Source organism: Macaca mulatta, chromosome 3 (assembly GCF_049350105.2).
Source record: "Macaca mulatta isolate MMU2019108-1 chromosome 3, T2T-MMU8v2.0, whole genome shotgun sequence".
Lineage (NCBI taxonomy): Eukaryota > Metazoa > Chordata > Mammalia > Primates > Cercopithecidae > Macaca > Macaca mulatta.
Genome location: NC_133408.1, coordinates 106,445,310 through 106,468,000, shown reverse-complemented (window position 1 = coordinate 106,468,000; position 22,691 = coordinate 106,445,310). Strand labels below are relative to the sequence as shown.

General features: G+C 37.1%; 1 protein-coding gene across 1 annotated transcript in view; it reads left to right on the top strand.

The window, feature by feature from the left end:
• Positions 1 to 22,691, top strand: part of DNAH11 (dynein axonemal heavy chain 11) — a 373,548-nt gene that overhangs the window by 304,279 nt on the left and 46,578 nt on the right. Inside the window, exons 66-68 of the mRNA XM_077996991.1 lie at positions 11,013 to 11,217; positions 20,420 to 20,584; positions 22,271 to 22,411. Of these exons, the coding sequence (XP_077853117.1) occupies positions 11,013 to 11,217; positions 20,420 to 20,584; positions 22,271 to 22,411 (511 nt within the window). The remainder of the gene's footprint in view (positions 1 to 11,012; positions 11,218 to 20,419; positions 20,585 to 22,270; positions 22,412 to 22,691) is intronic.

The window sequence follows — 22,691 nt, the reverse complement described above, 5'->3', positions numbered from 1 at the left end:
AGAGCAAGATATAGAACCCAGTTTTATAGGCAGACATCCTTCTCCTTTCCAACAGCACAGCAGCATCCTCCTCCCCTCTATCAACCTCTCTTTTCACACAGAAAATCAAACCTGTTCCCCAAGCAGATGCATTTCTGCTTTTCAAACTGGAATCTCTGAATGCTTCAGGGTATATGTAGATATGCAAGAGAGACACAGAGGGAGGAAGTCATCCATGAAGCATCTTATGGAGGTTAACTCAGATACTTGATTAAACATTTAACCAGTTAAAAGCTTCTGTTGGCCAGGCATAGTGGTTCACGTCTGTAATCCCAGCACTTTGGGAGGCTGAGGCAGGTGGATCACCTGAGGTCAGGATTCAAGATCAGCTTGACCAACAAAGTGAAACCCCATCTCTACTAAAAATACAAAAATTAGCCAGGTGTGGTGGCAGGCACCTGTAGTCCAAGCTACACGGGAGTCTGAGACAGGAGAATTGCTTGAACCCAGGAGGCAAAGCTTGCAGTGAGCTGAGATTGCGCCACTGCACTGCAGCCTGGGTGACAAAGTGAGACTCCATCTAAAAAAAAAAAAAAAAAAAAAAAAGCTTCTGTCACTTGCACACAGAAGCAAAAGTGTGAGAACCTCATGCTTCTTTTAATTGGGGCATTTAGCCCATTTACATTTAAGGCTAATATTGTTATGTGTGAATTTGATCCTGTCATTATGATGCTAGCTGGTTGTTTTGCCTGTTAGTTGATGCAGTTTCTTCATAGTGTCGATGGTCTTTACAATTTGGCATGTTTTTGTAGTGGCTGGCACCAGTTGTTCCTTTCCATGTTTAGTGCTTCCTTCAGGAGCTCTTGTAAGGCAGGCCTGGTGGTGACAAAATCTCTCAGCATTTGCTTGTCTGTAAAGGATTTTATTTCTCCTTTGCTTATGAAGCTTAGTTTGGCTGGCTTTCCATTTGGTTGGTAAATATTCGTCCGTCCCTTTATTTTGAGCTTGTGTGTGTCTTTGCACGTGAAATGGGTCTCCTGAATACAGCACACTGATGGATCTTGACTCTTTATCCAATTTGCAATCTGTGTCTGAGAACCTCATGCTTCCTGATGACTAGTCTCACACATTTATTCTTGAAAGCCTAGAGGAAAGAGCATCGTTATACATTGTGGCTAATTGGAAAAATTAGCTCCTATTGCTCTGAGAAGAGATTACACTAGTACCATTAGCCAATGTGATCCTCTAGAGTGGCACTGAACAAGGGGCCTGTTTTGGTGCAACCCAGGAGCCAAGAATGGCTAGCCAAGAATGCTTTTAAAGGATTGGAAACAAGAAGAATATATGGCAGAGATGTATATGACCCACAAAGCCTAAAATATTTACTCTCTGATCCCTTTACAGGGAAATTTGTCAACCCCTGCTCTAGAGGGATTTCTCACTGAAGCCTGAACACCTGCTACTTTAAAAAATAAGTTAATCATCTTGCTGGTGGTTTGTGCTGCTTCTCGTGCATATGTGAATACACACACATAAACACAAACACATACACACATACCACACAAATCTCTAAATTAACCTGACTTCTTACCACAGTTCCTAATCCCATGACAGTGAACTGTCCCCTTGAACAATAACAAAAATTCTAGTCTTCTCTGATTCAGTGTTCTTGACTTAAATTTACATTTCATATTTGTTTAATTTTTAATTATAGGAATGTATAAATTATCTTTTCATTGGGGAATATATGTTACTGGTTGAAACAGGAAGTTTGTGAAGTATGAACATAAACCTGGTGAAAATTCTTAAGCAAGTGAGGAAATATTCAAACAACCTGAAATGATGGAAGGTGGTGACAGCCTGGAATTTCTCTGAGACTCTCCACAAGAGGAGGAATGAATTCCACCCAAGGTAGAGTGGCAATGAAAAGATCACAGGATGGGCTGGGCGCAGTGGTTCATGCCTGTAATCCCAGCACTTTGGGAAGCCAAGGTGGATGGATCACCTGAGGTCAGGAGTTCAAGACCAGCCTGGACAACATGATGAAACCCCGTCTCTACTACTAGATAAAAATTAGCCCAACACGATGGCACACACCTGTAATCCCAGCTACTGGGGGCGGGGGGGAGCTGAGGCAGGCGAATCACTTGAACCCAGGAAGTAGAGGTTGCACTGAGCCAAGATCTCAGCACTGCTCTCCAGCCTGGGTGACAGAGCAAGACTCCACCTCAAAAAGAAAAAAAATCACAGAATGTACACAGAGGTGTATTTAAAATATAAGTTTTATTGTAGAGATGCAAATGAGTATAAATGTTGGTATCGCTTATCTGTGAGAACCCTAGGCCCTAATTACTTGAAACCTTCACTCTTGAAATTTCATTTAAATGTCAGTCAATACAGCAAAACGATAATAATAGGAAACCTCAGCACCTTGCTTTCAGCAATGGACAGAACATCCAGATAGAAAACCAAGAAAGAAACATCAGAGTTAAACCACACTGTAGACGAAATGAACCTCACAGATGTTTACAGAACATTGCACCCAATTGCACAGAATATACATTCTTCTCATCAGCAAATGCAAGTTTCTCCAGGATAGGACATATGTTTTGCCACAAAACAAGTCCCAACACAATTTTTTTACAAAATTGAAATTATGTCAAGTCTTTTTTGTGACCACACAGAATAAAAGTAGAAATCAATAACGGGAGAAACTTTGGAAACTATACAAATACTTGGAGATTAAAAAATGTACTCCTAAACAACAAATGGGTCAAAAAAGGAAATTAAAATAGATTTCTTGAAACCAGAAAAATAGAAGCACAGCATACCAAAACCTATGGAACACAGCAAAAGCAGTTCTAAGAGGGAATAAATTCCTACATCAAAAAATTAAAAGGATCTCAAACTACCCATGGTTATGCCTCAAGGATCTTAAAAAAAAAAAAAAAAAAAAAAATCTAAACCCAAAATTAGTAGAAGAAAAGAAGTAATGAAGATCGGAATAGAAATAACAAAATAGAGACGAAAGACAAAAGATAACAAAACAGTTGGCTTTTTGAAAAGATAAACAAAATCACCTACAATTCCAACACTTTGGGAGGCCAAGGCAGGAGGGTCGCTTGAGGACAGGAGTTTGAGATCAACCTGGTCAACAGAAACCATATTTCTACAAAAATTTTTAAAAATTGTAAGATAAATTAGCCAGGCATAGTGGTGCATGCCTGTAGCTCTAACTACTTGGAGGTAAAGGCAGGGGGATAGCTTGAGCCTAGAATTTCAAGGTTGCAGTGAGCTATGATCACACCACTGCACACCAGTCTAGCACTCCAGCCTGGGTGACAGAGCAAGATGCTGTCCCAAAAAAACCAAAAGCATAAACAAGATCAACAAACCTCTACTTAGACTAAAATTTTCAAAAGTTTCCAATCAGAGATGAAAAAGAAAACATAACTGATACCACAGTAATAACAGACTATTACGAACAAGTATATACCAACAAAATAGAAAATGTAGAAGAACTGGATAAATTCCTAGACATGTACAACCTATCAAAATTGAATCATGAATAAATAGAAAATCTGAACAAACTAATAATGAGAAATTAGGTTGAATCAATAGTCAAAAGTGTCCCGTCAAAGAAAAACCTAGGACCTGATGCATTTACTGCAGAATTCTATCAAACATTTAAAGAAAAACTAATAGCAATCCTTTTCAGACTATTCCAAAAAAAGAAAAACGGAAAAAAAAAAAAAAAAACACAAAAGAAGTAGTTCTTCCAAACCCAACCTGAGTCCAGCATCACCCTGATACTAAAACCAGATAAGGACATACACAAAAATCTGTGGGCCAATATGCCTGATAAACATAGCTATAAAAATCTTCAACAAAATAAGACCAATCAAAATTCAACAGCACATTAAAAAGATCATTCACTATGACCAAGTGGAATTTATTCCAGGAATGCAAGAGCGGTTCAACATATACAAATCAATAAATGTGATACATCACATTAACAGAATCGAGGTGAAAAAACATACAATTATTTCAATCAACACAGAAAAAACTTTGATAAAATTCAAGATCCTTTCATGATGAAAATTCTCAACAAATTGTATATAGAAGGAACATACCTCAAAACAATAAAGGCCATATACGACAAACCCACAGCTAACGTATTGAACAGGGAAAAACTGAAAGCTTTTCCTGTAAAATCTGAAACAAGACTAGGATTCTCACTTCCACCACTTCTATTCAGTGTAGTACTGGAAGTTCTAGGCAGAAGTAAGTACGAGAAATAAAGGGCATCCAAGTTGGAAAGGAGAAAGTCAAATTGTCCCTGTTTGTAGATGACATGATTGTATACATAGAAAGTCCTAAAGACTCCTCAAAAAAAAAAAAAAAAAAAAAAACGGTTAGAACTAATAAACACATTCAGTAAAGTTGTAGGATACAAAATCAGCATACATAAATCAGTAGTGTTTCTATACACCAATATTATCTGAATATTCAAGAAAGCAATTCCATTTACAAAAGCTACCAAATAAATAAAAAACCTAAGAAATTTAACCAAGGAGGTGAAAAATCCTTACAAAGAAAACTATGAAACATTGATGAAATAAATTGGAGGAGGACACAAACAAATGAAAAGATATTTCCTGTTCATGGGTTGAAATAATTAACATTGTAAAAATGTCCATACTACCCAAAGTGATCTACAAATTCAATATAATCCTTATGAAAATACCAGTGACATTCTTCACAGAAATAGAAAAAACCATCCTAAAATGTATATGGAATAAGAGAAGACTCCAAATAGCCAAACCAATCTTGAGTAAAAAGAACAAAGCTAGAGGCATCACACTACCTGACTTCAAAGTATACTACAAAGCTGTATAACCAAAAGAGCATGGCACTTGCATAAAAACAAACACACAGACAGATGAAACAGAATAAAAAACCCAGAAATCACACACTTATAGCCAACTGATTTTCAACAAAGTTACCAAGAATGCATATTGTGGAAAGAACAGTCTCTTCAATAAATGGTGTTGGAAAAATGATAACCACATGCAGAAAAAGGAAACTAGACCCCTATTTCTCATCAATGACAAAAGTCAAAGTGGATGAAACACTTAAATGTAATACCTGAAACTATAAAACTACTAGAAGAAAACATTGGGGAAATGCTTTATAACATTGGTCTGGACAAAGATTTTTGGGATAAGACCTCAGAGGCTCAGGCAGCAAAAGCAAAGATAGACAAATGGGATTACATCAGACTAAAAAGCTTCTGCACAACAAAGGAAATAACCAACAAAGAGACAACCTGCAGAACGGGAGAAAATGTTTTCAAAATATGTCTCTGACAATCAAGAGCTTAATATCCGGAATATGTAAGGAACTCAATTTAGTAACAACAACAAAAAAAAGAACGTGATTTTAAAACAGGCAAAGGACTTGAATAGATATTTCTCAGAAAACATACAAATGACCAACAGGTACATGAAAAATATTCCACATCACTAATTATCAGGGAAATGCAAATCAAAACCACAATGAGATATCATTTCACCCCAATTAGAATGGATATTATCAAAAAGACTAACAATGGCTAGAATGGATGTGGAGAAAAGGGGATGCTTCTACACCATCGGTGGAAATGTAAATTGATGTAGCCATTATGGAAAAGAGTAGAGAGATTCCTCAAAAAACTAAGAACTACCAGTTCTTAAGATCCAGCATTTCTACTATGATGAATCAAAAGGAAATGAAATCAGCATGTCAAAAAGATACCTGCATTTGCATGTTTATTGCAGCATTGTTCACATTAGCCAAAATCTGGAATCAGCCTATCAACAATTGAATGCATAATGAAAATGTGGTATATATACACAATAGAATACTACTCAGTCATAAAAAAGAATAAAATCGTGTAATTTGTGGCAACATGGATGAACCTGGAGGACATTATGTTAAGTGAAATAAGTCAGGCATAAAAAGACACACACTGCATGATCTCATTCATTTTTATCTAAAAAAGCTGATCTCAGAAGTAGAGTAGAAAAGTGGTTACCAGAGACAGGGGAGGGAAAAGGAGAGGGGATGGTGGGGAGAGATTGGTCAATGGTTACAAAATTGCCCATTGATCGTTTTAACAGATCATTGTTACTTTTTTTTGGTAGCACCATTATCAAGATATAATTCACATACTGTATACCATTCGCCCACTTAAAGTGTGCAATTCAGTGGTTTTTAGTTAGATGGGAGGAATACGTTCTGTGTTCTATAGCACAGTAGGGTGACTATGGTAAACAATATTATAGTGTATATTTCAAAATAACTGGAAGAGAGGATTCTGAATATTCTCACCACAAAGAAATGATCAATGAGATGATGGATATGCTGAATATCATGGTTTGATCATTATACAATGTATACATGTATTGAAACATCACATGGGGCCCCATTAATATGTACAATTATGTGTCAATTACAAATAGTTTTTTAAAAAGTCAATCATACAAATGCCAAAGTTAAGCTGAGTCAACAGAACTAGCAGTGAACTATACAGTGAATAGCACTAACAGAGATTTTCTCAAAACTACTTATGAGATCATTTTGGAAATCCTTGGAAAGAGGAAACTCAAATAATAGGAGAAATTTTGATGATGCTCTCCGTTGTAGACATACTTGACTAAATTGTCAGTCAAAAGAGGCAGGTTAATTTAGAAAGGTGTCCTTATCAAACAAGATCATCCTGTGATACACATTGCTATACTCAAAAGACAAGCATGAACCTCTGAGAAACTGTATTAGCATGGTAACTTACAGATTGATAAAAGCCCAAATGTTAATGATTTGACCTCTTGATAATTGTTCCATTTTTTTGGTAGCATCCTTATCAAGATATAATTCACATATGATATAATTTGCCCACTCAAAGTGTGTAATTCAATGGTTTTTAGTATATTCGCAGAGTTGGGCCACCATCAGCACAGTCTGTTTTAGAATTGAAATTCCTGTGTCTTTCTGTATTTGCCTGTTCTGGACATTTCACATAAGTGGAGTCATGTAATATCTTTTGTGATCTTTTGTGACTTCTTTCACTTTGTACATTTTCAGGTTTCATTTGTGTCATAGGATATATCAATACTTCATTCCATTCTATGGCCAAATATTAGGTTGGTGCAAAAGTAATTGTGGGTTTTTCCATAATATTTCATTGTTTGGATTTTTAAACTATTTTATTTATTTATTTATTTATTTATTTATTTATTTATGAGACAGGGTCTCTGTTGCCCAGGCTGGAGTGCAGTGACCTGATGACAGCTCACTGCAGCCTCGACTTCCCAAGGCTCAGGTGATCCTCCTATCTCAGCCTCCTAAGTACCTGGGACTACAGGTGCACGCCACCACACCATGCTAATTTTAAGGAATGGCCAAACCGTTTGCCAATGTGGTTGCACAATTTTACATTCCCATTAGCAGTGTATGAGTTTCTCCATGTCCTCACCAACACTTGTTACTGTCTTTGTTTTTTTATTATAGTCATTCTCATGGGTGTGAAGTGGTACCTCACTATGGCTTTGATTTGCATTTCCCTAATGACTAATGATATTAAGCATCTTTTCATATGCTTATTGGTCATTTGCATTTCTTCTTTGGAGAAATATTTATTTAGTTCTTTTACCCGCCTTTCACTTGTACAGATGTTTGATCCCTGTATGCCTATCAAATTGTAGAAACATGACTGAATACATATTTATTGGCTGAACAGATGACAGAATAAATCAGTATATTAAAAGTTGATGCTGACCGGATGCGGTGGCTCATGCCTGTAATCCCAGCACTTTGGTAGGCCAAGGGGGGCGGATCATGAGGTCAGGAGTTTGAGACCAGCCTGGACAACATGGTGAAACCCCGTCTCTACTAAAAATACAAAAGAATTAGCCAGGCGTGGAGGCACATGCCTGTAATCCCAGCTACTCGGGAGGCTAAGGCAGAAGAACAGCTTGAACTCGGGAAGTGGAGGTTGCAGTGAGCCGGGATCGTGCCATTGCACTCCAGCCTCAGTGACAGTGCGAGACTGTCTCAAAACAAAAAAAGGGACTGGCTGGGACAGAAGAGGGTTGCTAACTGAGTTGCTTATTCTCCTCTTGAAAAACAGTTAAATAGTAAGAGATACTGACAAGGTAAAAACAAATCCAAACTGAATAAAGTGAATAAATTCACCATTCAACTAACAGGGTTTTCAAAAGTGGCTTATTTGTCAGAATTTTTTCAAGTTTAGACACTTAATCAACAACTCGGAAGGTTTTTGTTGCCGGTGTAAGATCACTCTGCAGGGAAAACAAAATTTGAGAGTTAGATGAAGACAGTAGGTCATAGGTCTGATCAGTTCTTTGGGATTTTAAATTCATATTCAGGCAACAAAAGCTTTAGTAATGTAAGAAAATTATAATATTTAAATAGTCTTCACACGTTAAAACCAGTTGTCTCATTAAAAATGTTTCCAGTCAAATAACACAGCCAGTGGTTCAGAGGCACTTTCCTTACCATAGACAAAAGAGACCTAATCTCTCAGCAAGACATAATTATAAAACATCCTCCAAGAACCACATAAAACATTGCCACTTTATGGCATTCTGGATATTGCTCCTCAGATTAAAAATTGTTGCTAATATTGTGACATTTTGATAAAAAGGAGCCCTGTCTGAATGTGATAGAATGTCTTTGCTTTAGAATTGACCCAGTTGTTCAAAACTGACAAATTCAGTGAATTAACATCTCACCTGGAAGTCAATGAGATGGGAAATAAATATTTTTTTCTCATGGCTATTTAAAGTAATTTCAATTAAAATAATTGGGGTCTAATTTTCTGTCATGGTGATATCTATACAATTTAAATATTTTATACACTGAAGGAAGGAAGAATCCAGAATTTTCATATGTAAGGTAAAATAGAAGACTGAGAAGAGACTTTTTGCTGCACCCATGCCTCTAGGTCTCATAAGAAGTTTCACTCTAAGCAGCTTAGGCCACTTTGAGAAGTTCCAGTATTTGTGGTTTTGACTTCTCTGTCTCTTGCATGAATTAGAAATTAGAATTTACTAGATCGTCACAGCAGGTTCCTAGCAGGAAAGAGACCATGAAGCCGATATGAAAACATCTCATGTACCCCATAAACACATGCAATTACTATGTACCCTTAAATTTAAAAAATAACATGAATTAAGCTGGGAGCTTTGAATAGAATTAGCCTAGTGACTATTTACAGAAATAATTTTCAGAGGAAAATCCTGAGGCAACCAAGGATTTGCAGTTACAGGAAGCCAATGCAGAAAGTATTGGAAAGTAATTTTTTAAATGTATGTGTTTTGGGCTGGGCAAGGTGGCCACACCTATAATCCTAGCACTTTGGAAGGCCAAGGCAGATGGATCACCTGAGGTCAGTTGTTCGAGACCAGCCTGACCAGCATGGAAAACCCCACCTCTACTAAAAATATACAAAAATTAGCTGGACGTGGTGGTGTGCACCTGTAATCTTAGCTACTCAGGAGGCTGAGGCACAAGAATCACTTGAACCCAGGAGGCGGAGGTTGCAGTGAGCCAAAATCGTACCATTGCATTTCAGCCTGGGTGAAGGAGAGAGACACTATCCCAAAGAAAAAAAGAATATATGTGTTTTTAACATTTCATCTTTATAAAAGTAAAATATTTTAATACATTATTTAACATACATAAGTATATTAAATACATATGCACTTAAGATGCATTATACGTATATACACAGATACACATAAACACATACATACACATTTTATCTTATCCTTAAAGAATAGCAGTATTTAATGTACATTTAATCACAGAAAGTACAGCTGGCCCTGAAATAACATCCTTTTAATGTTAATGAGGGAAAAAAAACAAATCACTTCCTGCTTGCTGGGACCACTGTCTGTGTGGAGTTTGCACATGCTCCCCATGTCTGCCTAGGTTTTCTCTTGTCCTCCTGTTTCCTCCCATATCCCACAGCTGAGCACGTTAGGTGAGCTGGAATGTCTGTATGGTCCCAGTGTGAGTGAGTGACGGGGGTGGTGTGTGAGTGGCCCTGCCATGGGATGACATCCTGTCCAGGGCTGGTTCCTACCCAGCGCCCTGAGCTGCCAGGGTAGTCTCCAGCCACCCATGAGCCTGCACTGGAATCAGTGGGTTGGAAAAGGAATGAATGAGTGAATACAAACTGTTGTCAAATAAAAATTTGTAAATTAGACGATAATCATACAAATGCACGACACTGAACATTGCAGTACAAAAGCCCTTCTCAAGCCTGCCAGATCTGTCATTGCTTTTGAACTGTGTGGTGGTAGGAGGTGCTGCTTAAGATTTTCTGCTTCGTACACATTTATTTCTCAATTTAACCTACCGCCATTATGCCCACCATTTCTCATTAACGCACCAAAAACTGAGTAAATAATTATCTTACTTGTTTTTATTAACCTTTTTAAATATACGTGTAGCTCACATTTATTTCAGTGTTTAATATTAGAAGTGTTTGGGGCCTTTAGTTAGAAGTTTGATGATGTTTTTGTGACCAGGAACATGCCATAAAAACTTCACTCTTGTTTTTATCAATTAGCCAGTGGTAAAACTGGTTTCTACATATGTTGTTTTGCTTAAAGTCACAGTTTGCAAGTTTATCAGTGACATCAAGGACTTACTGTATAATAATAAAAGCTACTACTTGTTGTTATAGGTCTTTTATATGATTGTATTTAATCGTTAGAGTGACACTATGAGGTGAGTACTATTATTGTCAATATTTCTCATATGAGGAAACTAAATCATATAGAGATTTGGTGGGTGATTGCTGATCCTGCTGTACTTTAGGAAATTTGGGAGCAGCTGAAAAATTCTAAATCACCTAAGCTTCTGGCCAAGGTCCATTATAAGAATACAGGAATGGAATGACACCTTAGTATCAGTTATGGGTCATAGGAGTCTCCTGAAAGTCTGTGTTTTGCTCCCTTTAGGTATATCATGATTGGAGATAAAGAATGCGAATTTCACAAGAACTTTCGCCTTATCCTTCACACAAAATTGGCAAATCCTCACTACAAGCCGGAATTACAAGCTCAGACAACTCTCCTCAATTTCACAGTCACAGAAGATGGTCTAGAAGCCCAGCTGCTGGCAGAGGTTGTCAGTATTGAGAGGCCAGATTTGGAGAAACTTAAGGTAAAAATGTTTACGTCACCACCAACACTTATTCGGCACTTGCTTTGCACAGATCGTAGTGCTAGACACAGAAGTATAAAATAGGATTCTTGCCCACTAGCATCTTGCAATCTAATTGGGAAAAATAAGTATACATGTTAAAAGTTAAACAATTCAAAGTTGCTCTTCATAAATGCTAGATTGTTACGGTTATACCACAAGTAGGAGATAGGGTGGCTCTGGATCTTGTCTGACAGCAAACAAAGAGGCATACGAGTCATGTAAAATAGAGGTATGCCCAGGTAGGTTGGAATGTAATCGACTAATTTAGCCTGGGCTAAAGAATGAAAAAGAGGTGTAATGAAGAAAACTTGGAAAAATTAAGGACCTGGCAGCTAGTTATGACTAGTATTCAAAGGGACATTTGTGGCCCTAAGTATATTAAGAAACAATGCTGAAAATAATGAAATTTAGTGTTGTATACAGAAAACAAAACAACATAACCTTAAAATGTAGAAGAAAGGCAATAATAAAGATAAAATCAGAAAATGGAGAAACAGAAAAGATTAACAAAATAAACAAGCTAGTTCTTTGGCAAGAAGGGGTGATGAAGTAATATAGTACATATACCTCCATAAGGACTAGTGAAGAATAAAAGATAAAAGGCAAGTAAAAGAAGACAAAGGCACATAACTACACACAGAGGTTGTAAACTATAAAGGAATGCTGTGCTCAGCTTTCTTTTTTCCTTTTTTTTTTTTTTTTTTTTGAGAGGGAGTCTCGCTCTGTCGCCAAGCCTGGAGTGCAGTGACATGGTCTTGGCTCACTGCAACCTCCACCTCCCGGGTTCAAGCAATTCTTCTGCTCGGCGTCCCGAGTAGCTGGGACTACAAGTATGCACCACCACACCCAGCTAATCTTTGTATTTTGGGTAGTGATGGGGTTTCACCATATTTGCCAGGCTGGTCTCAAACTCCTGACCTCGTGATCCTCGTGCCTCAGCCTCCCAAAGTGCTGGGATTACAGGCGTGAGCCACCATGCCTGGTCATGCTGTGCCCAGCTTTCTAACAATAAATTTGAATATTGAAATGGTGATGTGAAAATTAAAAAGAATTTACATGCTAACCTGGGCAAATTTGGCAATAGTGTGTCTCAAAAATTTAAATGAGATATATTAAGAATTAAAACAAGGATTTATATTTCAGATGTTAGAGATTCATGGCCTACATTTTGGAACTTGAAAGGATTTCTTCCCACAGATGAACAACATTATTCATATTTTGAAAAACTAAGCTAGAATACTTTTTCTTAGTACAAATCAGGAGTCTGCAAACTGTGGCTCCCATGCCTAATTTGGCCTGTCACCTCTTTTTGTTAATAAAGTTTATTGAAACACAGCCATCGCCAAACACAGTGGCTCACACCTGTAATACAACACTTTGGAAAGCTGAGGCTGGATCACTTGAGGCCAAGAGTTTGAGACCAGCCTGGCCAACATGGCAAAACCCCATCTCTACTAAAAATACAAAAAATTACCCATGTGTGGTGGTGCACAACTGTAGCCCCAGCTACTGGGGAGGCTGAGTCACAAGAACCACTTGAACCCAGGGGCAGAGGTTGCAGTGTGCGGGGATAGTGCCACTACACTCCAGCCTGGAGGACAGAGCAAGACTGTCCCAAACAAAAACAAAAGCAAACAAAAAATTGACTTGTTCATATATTTACATATTTTCTGTGACTGCTTTTGCACTATGATGGCAGAGTGGGGTAGTTGCAACAGATACCTTATGGCCTACAAAGCCAAAAGTATTTACTATCTGGCCCTTTCCAGAAAAAGATTGCCACCCTGGTATAAATCAGTGATTCTCAAACTGGGGGTCCTGGAGCAGCAGCATCACTATCAGCTGGTGCTGATACAAATACGCTTTAAATGCAAATTATCTGGCCACAGCCCAGATCCCACTAAATGAGAAACTCTGGTTGGGGGTCCAGCAATCATGTTTTACTAAGCCGTGCAAGAAATTCTGGTCCATGCTTACACTCTTTGTGAGGCTGCTTTACTTGGATTTGCCACTGCAGCAGTTGCCATGTAGGCAAAGACAGCTGTGAGATCAAGGCTGGGTATGAGTGGACATGGTTCCCTGAGGCCTCCTTACAAATGTGCTACATTCAGTGGAACTGCAACATGCCAGGAGTGGGTCATCCACCAAGTCAGAATTCAAAGGAGCAGTGGCTTGCTGCCTTGTGCACTAATTGCCAGGCTGGATCAGGGACCATGTCTGTAATCAAGGCACCACCAGACCATATAAGAAAATAGTATTTTTTTTTCTGTTAGCATAAAAAAGTTGCAGGAGTTCTTGTGTTCTGAATGTCAGATTCTTATTGGATCTATGACTTACAAAAATTTTCTCTCATTCTGTGGGTTGTCTTTTCACTTTCTTGTTAGTGTCCTTTGAAGCACAAAAGTTTTTAATTTTGGTAATGTTCAATTTATCTATTTTTTCTTGCTTGTGTTTTGGTATCATATCTAAGAAATCATTAACTGACAGTTCATGAAGATGTATGTTTTCTCTTAGGAGCTGTGTAATTTTAGTGCTTACATTTAGCTCTGTTGTACATTTTGAGTTAATTTTTGTACATGGTGTGAGGTAGGGGTACACCTTCATTCTTTTGCATGTGGATATCTAGTTGTCCCAGCACCATTTGTTGAAAAGACCATATTTTCTCCCTTAAATTGCCTTTGATCCTTGTTAAACATCCGTTGGCCATATTTCTGTGGATCTGTTCATATTTCTGGGTTCTCTATTTCATTCCATTGATCTGTTTGTGTATCCTTTCATCAATATCACACCACCTTGATTACTGTAGCTTGATAGTCTGGAAGCCAAGTAGTGTCAATTCTCTGACTTTGTTTTTCTGTATATTTTTGATGATTCTGGATCTTATGCTTTTTAATATAAACTTTAGAATCAAATTTTCAATATCTACAAAATAATGTACAGGTATTTTGAATAATATTGTGCTGAATTTCAGAAAGGAATAATGAATGGCTTAACAATATTGAGACTTCCTATTCATAAACATGCAATATCTCTCCATTGTTTAGATCTTTGATTTCTTTCATCAGAGTTTTTTACTCCTCCAGACAGATCTTCAACATACTTTGTGAAATCTGTACCTAAGTGTTTCAGTTTTTTGGTACTAATGTGAATGGCATTGTGTTTTAAATTTCAAATTCCAATTGTTCAAAGCTGGTGTATAGAAGAGCAATGGCTTTTGTATATTAATCTGCATCCTGCAAATGTGCTCTACCTGCTTATTGGTTGCAAGAGGCCTTATGTTCATACTTTGGGATTTTCCACATAGATTATCATGTCATGCGTGAACAAAGACAATTTTTTGTTTCTTCCTTCCCATTCTGTATACCTTTTATTTCCTTTTCTTGTCTTACTGTATTAGTTAGCACTTCTAGTACAACATTGAATAGGAGTGGAACCTTGCCTCATTCCTGATCTTAGGGAAAAAACTTCTAGCTTCTCACCATTAAGTACAATGTTAGCTATGATTCTCTTCTTTTAGATGTTCTTTATCAAGAAAGTTCCCCTCTATTTCTAATTTGCTGAGAGTTTTTATCATTAAATTACTGTTAAATTTTATCAAATGTTTTTTCTATATTGATTGATATGACTACATTTTTTCTTCTTTAGCTTGTTATAGATCATTACTTCACTTTTGAACCAGACTTGCATACCTGGACTAAATCCCACTTGGTCGTGGTGTTTCGTTATTTTTGTACATTGTTGGATTTGATTTGCTAATTTTTTGAGGATGTTCACATCTATGCTCATCAGAGATACTGGTCTGTAGTTTTTTTGTTTTTTCCTGTAGTGGGTTTATCTGGTTTTGGTCTTAGAGTAATGCTTGCCTTATAGAATGAGATAGGAAGTGTTCTTTCTGCTTCTGTTTTCTAGAAAAATATTGTAGAGAATTGATACTATTTTTCCAGTGGAATCATCTGGACCTGGTGGTTTCTGTTTTGAAAGATTATAAATTCATTTAATGCATATAGGCCTTTTCAGATTATGTATGTGTTTTTGGTAGATTCTGCCCTCCAAAGTATCAATTCACTTCATCTAAGTTATCAAATTTGTAAGCATGTAATGGTTTATAAGATTCTTTTATTATCCTTTAATGTTCATGGAATTGGTATTTATGCCCCTCTTTCATTTCTCATACCAATAATTGGTGCCGCCTCTTGTCTCTTGGCTAGCCTGGCTAGAGAATTATACATTCTGTTGATCCTTTCAAATAATCAGCTTTGGATTTTATTGATTTTCTGGTTAAAATATTACTGACTTCTGCTCTGATTTTTATTATGTATTCATAAGCTTGCTTTAGATTTACATTGCTCCTTTATTTAATTTTCTAAGGTAAAAGCTTAGATAAATACCTTTAGGTTTTCTTCTGTACTTTTCTAATATATGCATTCAATGCTATAAATTTCCCTTTAACCACTGCTTTTTCTGCATCTCACAAATTTTGATATGTTGTATTTTTGTTTGCATTTCTTTCAAAATATTTTTAAGTTTCTCTTGAGACTTCTTTGACCCATGTGTTATTTTAAAGTGTGTCGTTTAATCTCCAAATATTTTTGAATTTTAAGCTTTCTGTTACTGATTTCTTATTTAATTTTGTTGTGGTCTGGAACATACTTTGTATGATTTCTATTCTTTTAAGCCTTTTTGGTGTGTTATTTGGTTCATCTTCGTGAATGTTCCATGTGAGCTTGAGAAAAATGTATATTCTTCTGTAGGTGGATAAAGTAGTCAGTGACATTCAATCCAGATGATTGATGATGTTGCACAGTTCAGCTACAGCCTTGCTGATTTTTTGCCTGCTGGATCTGTCAGTTATGATATAAGGGTTTTGAATTGTCCAGCTATAATTGTGGCCTTGTTTATTTCTCCTTGCAACTCTTAGTTTTTACCTTGTGTATTTTGACACTCTGTTATTAGGTGCATACACATTAAAGATTGTTATGCTTTCATGGAGAGTAGACCCCTTTATTATGTAATGCACTTCTTTGTTCTCAATAATTTTTCTTATTCTGATAACTACTTTGTCTTAAATTAGTATAACCACCCCAACTGTCTTTTGATTAGTGTTAGCATGATATATCTTTCTCCATCTCTCTCCCTCTCTCCTTTTAATTTTTATATTTAAAGTGGATTTTATAGACAGTAGATAGTTAGGTCTTGTTTTTATCCACTATGTCAATATAATTCACATTTAAAGAGATTGTTGCTGTAATTACATCAATATCTACCATATTTTATTGGTTTTTATTCATTATACTTGTTTCTCACTAGTTTTTTTTGTCTTTTTCTCTTTTTCTGCCATCTTTGGTTTTAAATGAGCACTTTCTATGATTCCAGTGTCTCTTCTGTCTTAGCTGTATATATTGCATGCTCACGCTCACGCACTCTTTCTCTATATATGTATATATTGCTGTAATATTTATATATTACAATATAAATATATGTATTTTGTATTTATAATATTTTTCTTTTCCTCTTCTTCTGCCTCCTTTGGTTTTAATTAAGCATTTTATATGATTCTAGTGTATCTTCTCTTAACAAAATATATTGCTATATATAAGTACAATATAAATTGTATTTCTTTTTAAAAAAATTGTTAGTGGTTACCTTAGCATTTGCAGTATACATTTACAACTAATCTAACTCAATTTTCTTTTTTTTCTTTCTTCTTTTTCCCTGAGATGAAGTTTTGCTCTTGTTGCCCCGGCTGGAGTGCAATGGCACAATCTCAGCTCACTGCAACCTCTGCCTCCCCGGTTCAAACAATTCTCCTGCGTCAGCCTCCCGAGTAGCTGGGATTACAGGCATGTACCACCATGCCCAGCTAATTTTGTATTTTCAGTAGAGATGGTTTTTCGCCATGTTGGTCAGGCTAGTCTCAAACTCCTGACCTCAGGTGATCCACCCGTCTCAGCCTTCCAAAGTGCTGGGATTACAGGCATGAGCCACCGTGCCCAGCCTCTAACTCCATTTTCAAATAACACTACTGCCTCATTGGTAATGCAGGTAAAAAATACCGCATTACCAATGCAGGTAAAATGAGACTATTCTCATTTCCTTCCTCTCATCCTTTATAACATTGCTGTCATTCATTTCACTTCTCCATAAGTTATAATCACTGACTATATTGCTGTTATTACTGTTTTGAAAAGACAGCTCAATTAGTAAACTAACTTATTTTATTTTCATTTACTCCTTCTCTAGTACTCTTTCATTCTTTACATAGATGTGAATTTCTGACCTATGTCATTTTTCTTCTCTATGAAGAATTTTTGTTTTTAACATTTCTGGTAAGGCAGATCTACTAACAACAAAATCCCTCAGTCTTGTTTGTCTAAGAAAGCTTTTATTACTGCTTTACTTTTGAAGGATAATTTTACAAGATACAAAATTATTTGTTATTTTTTTTCCATAAAATTTTAAATATTTTGCTCAACTCTCCTTTTTGCATAGTTTCTCAAGAGAAATTCCATGTAATTCTTATCCTTGTTCCTTCATAGGTAAGGTAATTTATTTCCTGTGGACTCCTTCAAGATTTTTTCGTTGTCTTTGATACGCAGTTTGAATATTAAATGCCTAGGAGTTGATTTTTTGGCATTTATCCTGCTTAACGTGCTATGGGTGTCCTGGATCTATGGTTTAGTATCTTTCATTAATTTTAAAGAATTTTTAGCTACCATTATTTCCAATCTTTCTTCTGCTCATTTTTTTCTTTCTTCTCCTTGTAAGCATCTCACAGTTCTTGGATATTCTTTCCTTTTTAATTTTTATTCTTTTTTTCTTTTCAAGTATCTACTGACATGTCTAAGCATACTGATTTTTGTCACTGTGTCTAATTTACTCATGAGCCCATCAAAAACATTCTTCGACCAGGCACAGTGGCTCATGTCTGTAATGCCAGCACTTTGGGAAGCCGAGGTGGGTGGATCACAAGGTCAGGAGATCAAGACCCAGCCAAGATTATGCCACTGCACTCCAGCCTGAGTGACAGAGTGAGACTCCGTCTCAAAAAAAAAAAAATTCTTCATTTTTGTTACATTGTTTTTTATTTCTAGCATTTCCTTTTTATTCATCGAGTTTCTATCTCTACTTATATTGCCCATGTGGTCTTTCATGGTGTTCACTTTTCCAGTAAAGCTCTTAGCACATTAAGTAGTTACTTTTAACTCCCAGTCTGATAATTCCAAAATTTTTGCCACATCTGAGTCTCGTGCTGAGGTTTGCGTTCTCTCTTCTGGTTTGTCTTTTGTTTTCTTTTTGTTTTGTTCTGTTTTTTGCTTTTTAGTACACCTTGTACTTGTTTGTTGAAAGCCAGACATGGTGTGTTAGATAATTGTCACAGAAGTAAATACCATTTTAATGTGAGGTTTTATGTTTCTAGGGCTAGGAGTTAAGGCTGTGTTTCATGTTCATTGTAGCTGTTTGTATTGTAGACTTCAGTTTTATCTAGTGTCCTTGTTTTTGTCTCCTTTGTTGTCTTTAGGTTTCCCTAAAAACTGATTTGGCAAATCTCTCAGTTATAATCCACTGATATTATACTGGAGTCTGTCAATGTGTTGGTAAGGTATTATGCACGGGAAGCATTCTTTTATCTTATCATTAAATCTCAGAGTTTTTTAGGAGCCCTGAATCACTGGAATGTGACCTTCAGAAGAGTTACTTAGCCTTTTTTAAAGGACAGGAAGTCTGCCCTTCCCCAGAGATATGGTTTGGCTATGATATCACCCAAATCTCATCTTGACTTGTAGTTCCCATAATCCCCATATGTTGTGGCAGGGACCCAGTGGGAGGTAACTGAATCATGGGGTTGGTTTCCTCCATGCTGTTCTTGTGATAGTGAGTGAGTTCTCATGAGATCTGATGGTTTTATAAGGGGCTTTTCCCCTTTGCTGGGCACTTCTCTCTCCTGCTGCCAAGGAAAGAAGGACATGTTTGCTTCCCTTCCGCCATGATTATGTTTCCTCATGCCTCCCTAGCTATGTGGAACTATGAGTCAATTAAACCTCTTTTCTTTATAAATTACCCAGTCTCAGGAAATCCTTTATCGCAAATTGAGAACAGACTAATACATCCAGGTCATATTAGGCACTGACCAAGTAGTTTCCTTTGTGGGCAGGATTTTGTTAAGGAGAGCAGAAAGCTCTGGACATATTTAAAATAATTACTTTGCCTCTGAGCTTATGCCATAATGGTTACTTTTCCTATCCTGAGCCCAGAGCGGGTGTAGATTTTATCTGACTTTCACTGTAAGAACCTGATGGCGTTTCCTGGAGGTAAAACTCAAAGAAGTGTAGAGACTCCAAAGACTGGGCCCCGCTGAAGTTTTAACTCAAGTTCTACCTTCAGCAATTAGCCAATTACCATGTCAGTGTTCCTGAGAAGTTGTGATTCTGTTTGCCCATTTTTAGGATGGCAATTTGCCCTGTGACCTCAGTTTTCTGATGCATGTAAGAAGAATTGTTGATGAGTGTTTTTCCTATTTTGAGAACAGAAACAAGACTTCTAAGCCTTTATACATCTGAGCAGAAACCAGAAGTTTCTGATGTTTTCTTAAACAGATTCTTCCTATGGTTCATGATGTTAAATTATTGTAAGTGTTTATACTCTGCGCCCTGGAGTGCAACTAGATCTTAACATACCTTCTGAAGTTTTTTAAAGAACTTCTAAAAATTATGATTGGTATGGTTTCAATGTTAAGGGTGTTTTATTATATACTGATTTCGTGAAATTTGTGATTAAGGAAACTCTGCTTTAAAAATAAGTACTTGTCCAGGCGCGGTGACTGACGCCTGCAATCCCAGCACTTTGGGAGGCCGAGGTGGGTGGATCATTTGAGTTCAGGAGTTCGAGACCAGCTTGACCAACATGGTGAAACCCCGTCTATACTAAAATACAAAAATATAGCTGGATGTGGTGGCAGGTGCCTGTAATCTCAGCTATTCAGGAGGCTGAGGCAGGAGAATCGCTTGAACCTGGGAGGCAGAGGTTGCAGTGAGCCAAGATTATACCACTGCACTCCAGCCTGGGTGACAGAGCGAGACTTCCTCTCAAAAAAAATAAATAAATAAATAAATAATAAATGTACTTAACCACCATTTTTCACACTTTTCTTGGTTTGTATTAGTTGGTATTGACAAAGCACCAAAATGATTTTAAGATTGAGCTCAAGTATCTGGAAGACGACCTCCTTTTGCGCCTTTCTGCAGCAGAGGGAAGCTTTCTGGATGACGCCAAACTAGCAGAGAGCTTGGAGGCAACAAAGGCCACTGCGGCAGAGATAGAGCGCAAGGTAGGAAGGGCGGAGGATACCTGGCAGATTCTAATGGTCTGTTTGAATGAGACACATGGGGCGGGCAGTGTAATCAGACTTAGTAATTCCTCTAAGAGGACCACTGTGTGGAATTCAGGTGATTTAATAAGCTGCAACTGGACTGTGTGGGATTCTAAATGGAGATGGAGATGGTTGAATGTGTGCTTCTCCTAATTCCATAGAGATCTCATTCAAATCAGACACTGTCCAGCTACTATTTTTCCTGGGTGATCAAATGTAAAGAAAGTTGAGGCCTGCTGGCTTCTATGGCTGAAAATCTGAAAAGCCTTAGCATCCGGCTCTACCAAACTTATATCCTACAGCTTCTCTGCAGATTCTCCAAGCTGTTGGACATTTTAAAGAAATTCTTAGAGTGGAAGTTTTGTTTACTGGCCTGCCGTGGCAGGATACTGAGCAAATGATAGTCTCCTGCTATACTCAAATGCACTATTCACCCCTGGAAAAATGACATTTCCTAAAAGCCAGTAGAAATTTTTATGAAATAGGCTTCCTGCTAACGTCCAGCATGGGTCCCAATATGCCTTATGTGTGATGTGCACTTTGGGCTTTCACAAATGACCGTTAACCCTTAAAATTCCATCATTTCAGTGTGAATTAGACCCTTATTTGCTTTCTGGAATACCCTTATTACTAAGTAATCTATTAATTACCCAGCAGAAGCTGTGTCACTACACATCCTATATATTTGTCTTAAATTAAGTGAGGAAATGGAATCCCAAATTTCTCCATCTTTTCAAGTAAGTGAATATTAGGCAGCTCCTAAGATGGTAAAGTTAGAACAATTAAGTAAATTAACTTAGCTTTGAAGTTAACTTCTAATTGTCTCTTAAAATGTGTCTTCCTGTCTTCTTCATATATCACCATGTAGTGACTTCCTTCTCTGCCCTACATTTTATTCCCTTTTATACACAAATATTATGAGTCAAGTCTGTAGAGAAGGTTGGGGAAAATACTGTATCCTGTGGGACCAGCGGTAGTCCTGGATAAAATAAATAGATATTTGAGCCTTGGGTAAAACTGAATATATTGGTTGATGGTGGTGGTGGTTTTTCTTTTTTAATTATCTCTCTGAATGTGCCCAGAGGCTAATACATAAAGATAAACTAAATGGAAATATATGGACATATGGATGATTCAGTGCAAAGTTAGAATTAGGCATGAGAGTCTTTATATTAAGGCTTTTTAGTAAGCATAGTTACCGGATATATTATTGACCTTGACTGCTTTTGTATGCCTTGTTGCCTAATAAAGTTATTGGCATTGAATTGACCCAGCAGACTTTTAAGAGCCATCCCTGGGAGGTGATATAGCTGGGTTATTAAGCCTTGAAAGAGAGAGAAGGAGCAGAAAGGTGACATTACTCAGAAACAAATTCTCTAGAACCGAAAACAAGTAGGTTTGTTTAATCTGTAACCTAGAAAACCACTAGAGTTATGTCCATTCTCACTGAAACTCAGTTTATTAAAAAATTATTTTAAAATATGAATGTAAACATTTTAGAAAAGCTCATGCACATGGATGCCATGCATGTTATCTATTTTAATACTCATAATTTTTCATTTCAGGTACGTCTTCCGTTCCTTGGATATGTGTAGAGAATATGAAGAGTAAATAAGTTACTTATTTTGTTTGATCCCACCATAGGTGATTGAAGCCAAAGAAAATGAAAGAAAAATCAACGAGGCCCGAGAATGTTACAGACCAGTGGCAGCAAGAGCATCTCTTCTTTATTTTGTTATTAATGACCTCCAAAAAATCAACCCCATCTACCAGTTCTCTTTGAAGGTAATGCTGAATAAGCTAAGAAATATGGAAAACTTTAGGAGTTCAATTTGTTTCTGGAAATTTGGAATTTATTTTATTAATAATAATAACTATTATTATTATTATTGAGACAGAGTCTCACTCTGTCGCCAGGCTGGAGTGCAGTGGCATGATCATTGCAGCCTCTGCCTCCCATGTTCAAGCAATTCTCATGCCTCAGTCACCTGAGTAGCTGGGACTACAGGAGTGCGCCACCACACCGGGCTAATTTTTGTATAATTAGTAGAGACAGGGTTTTGCC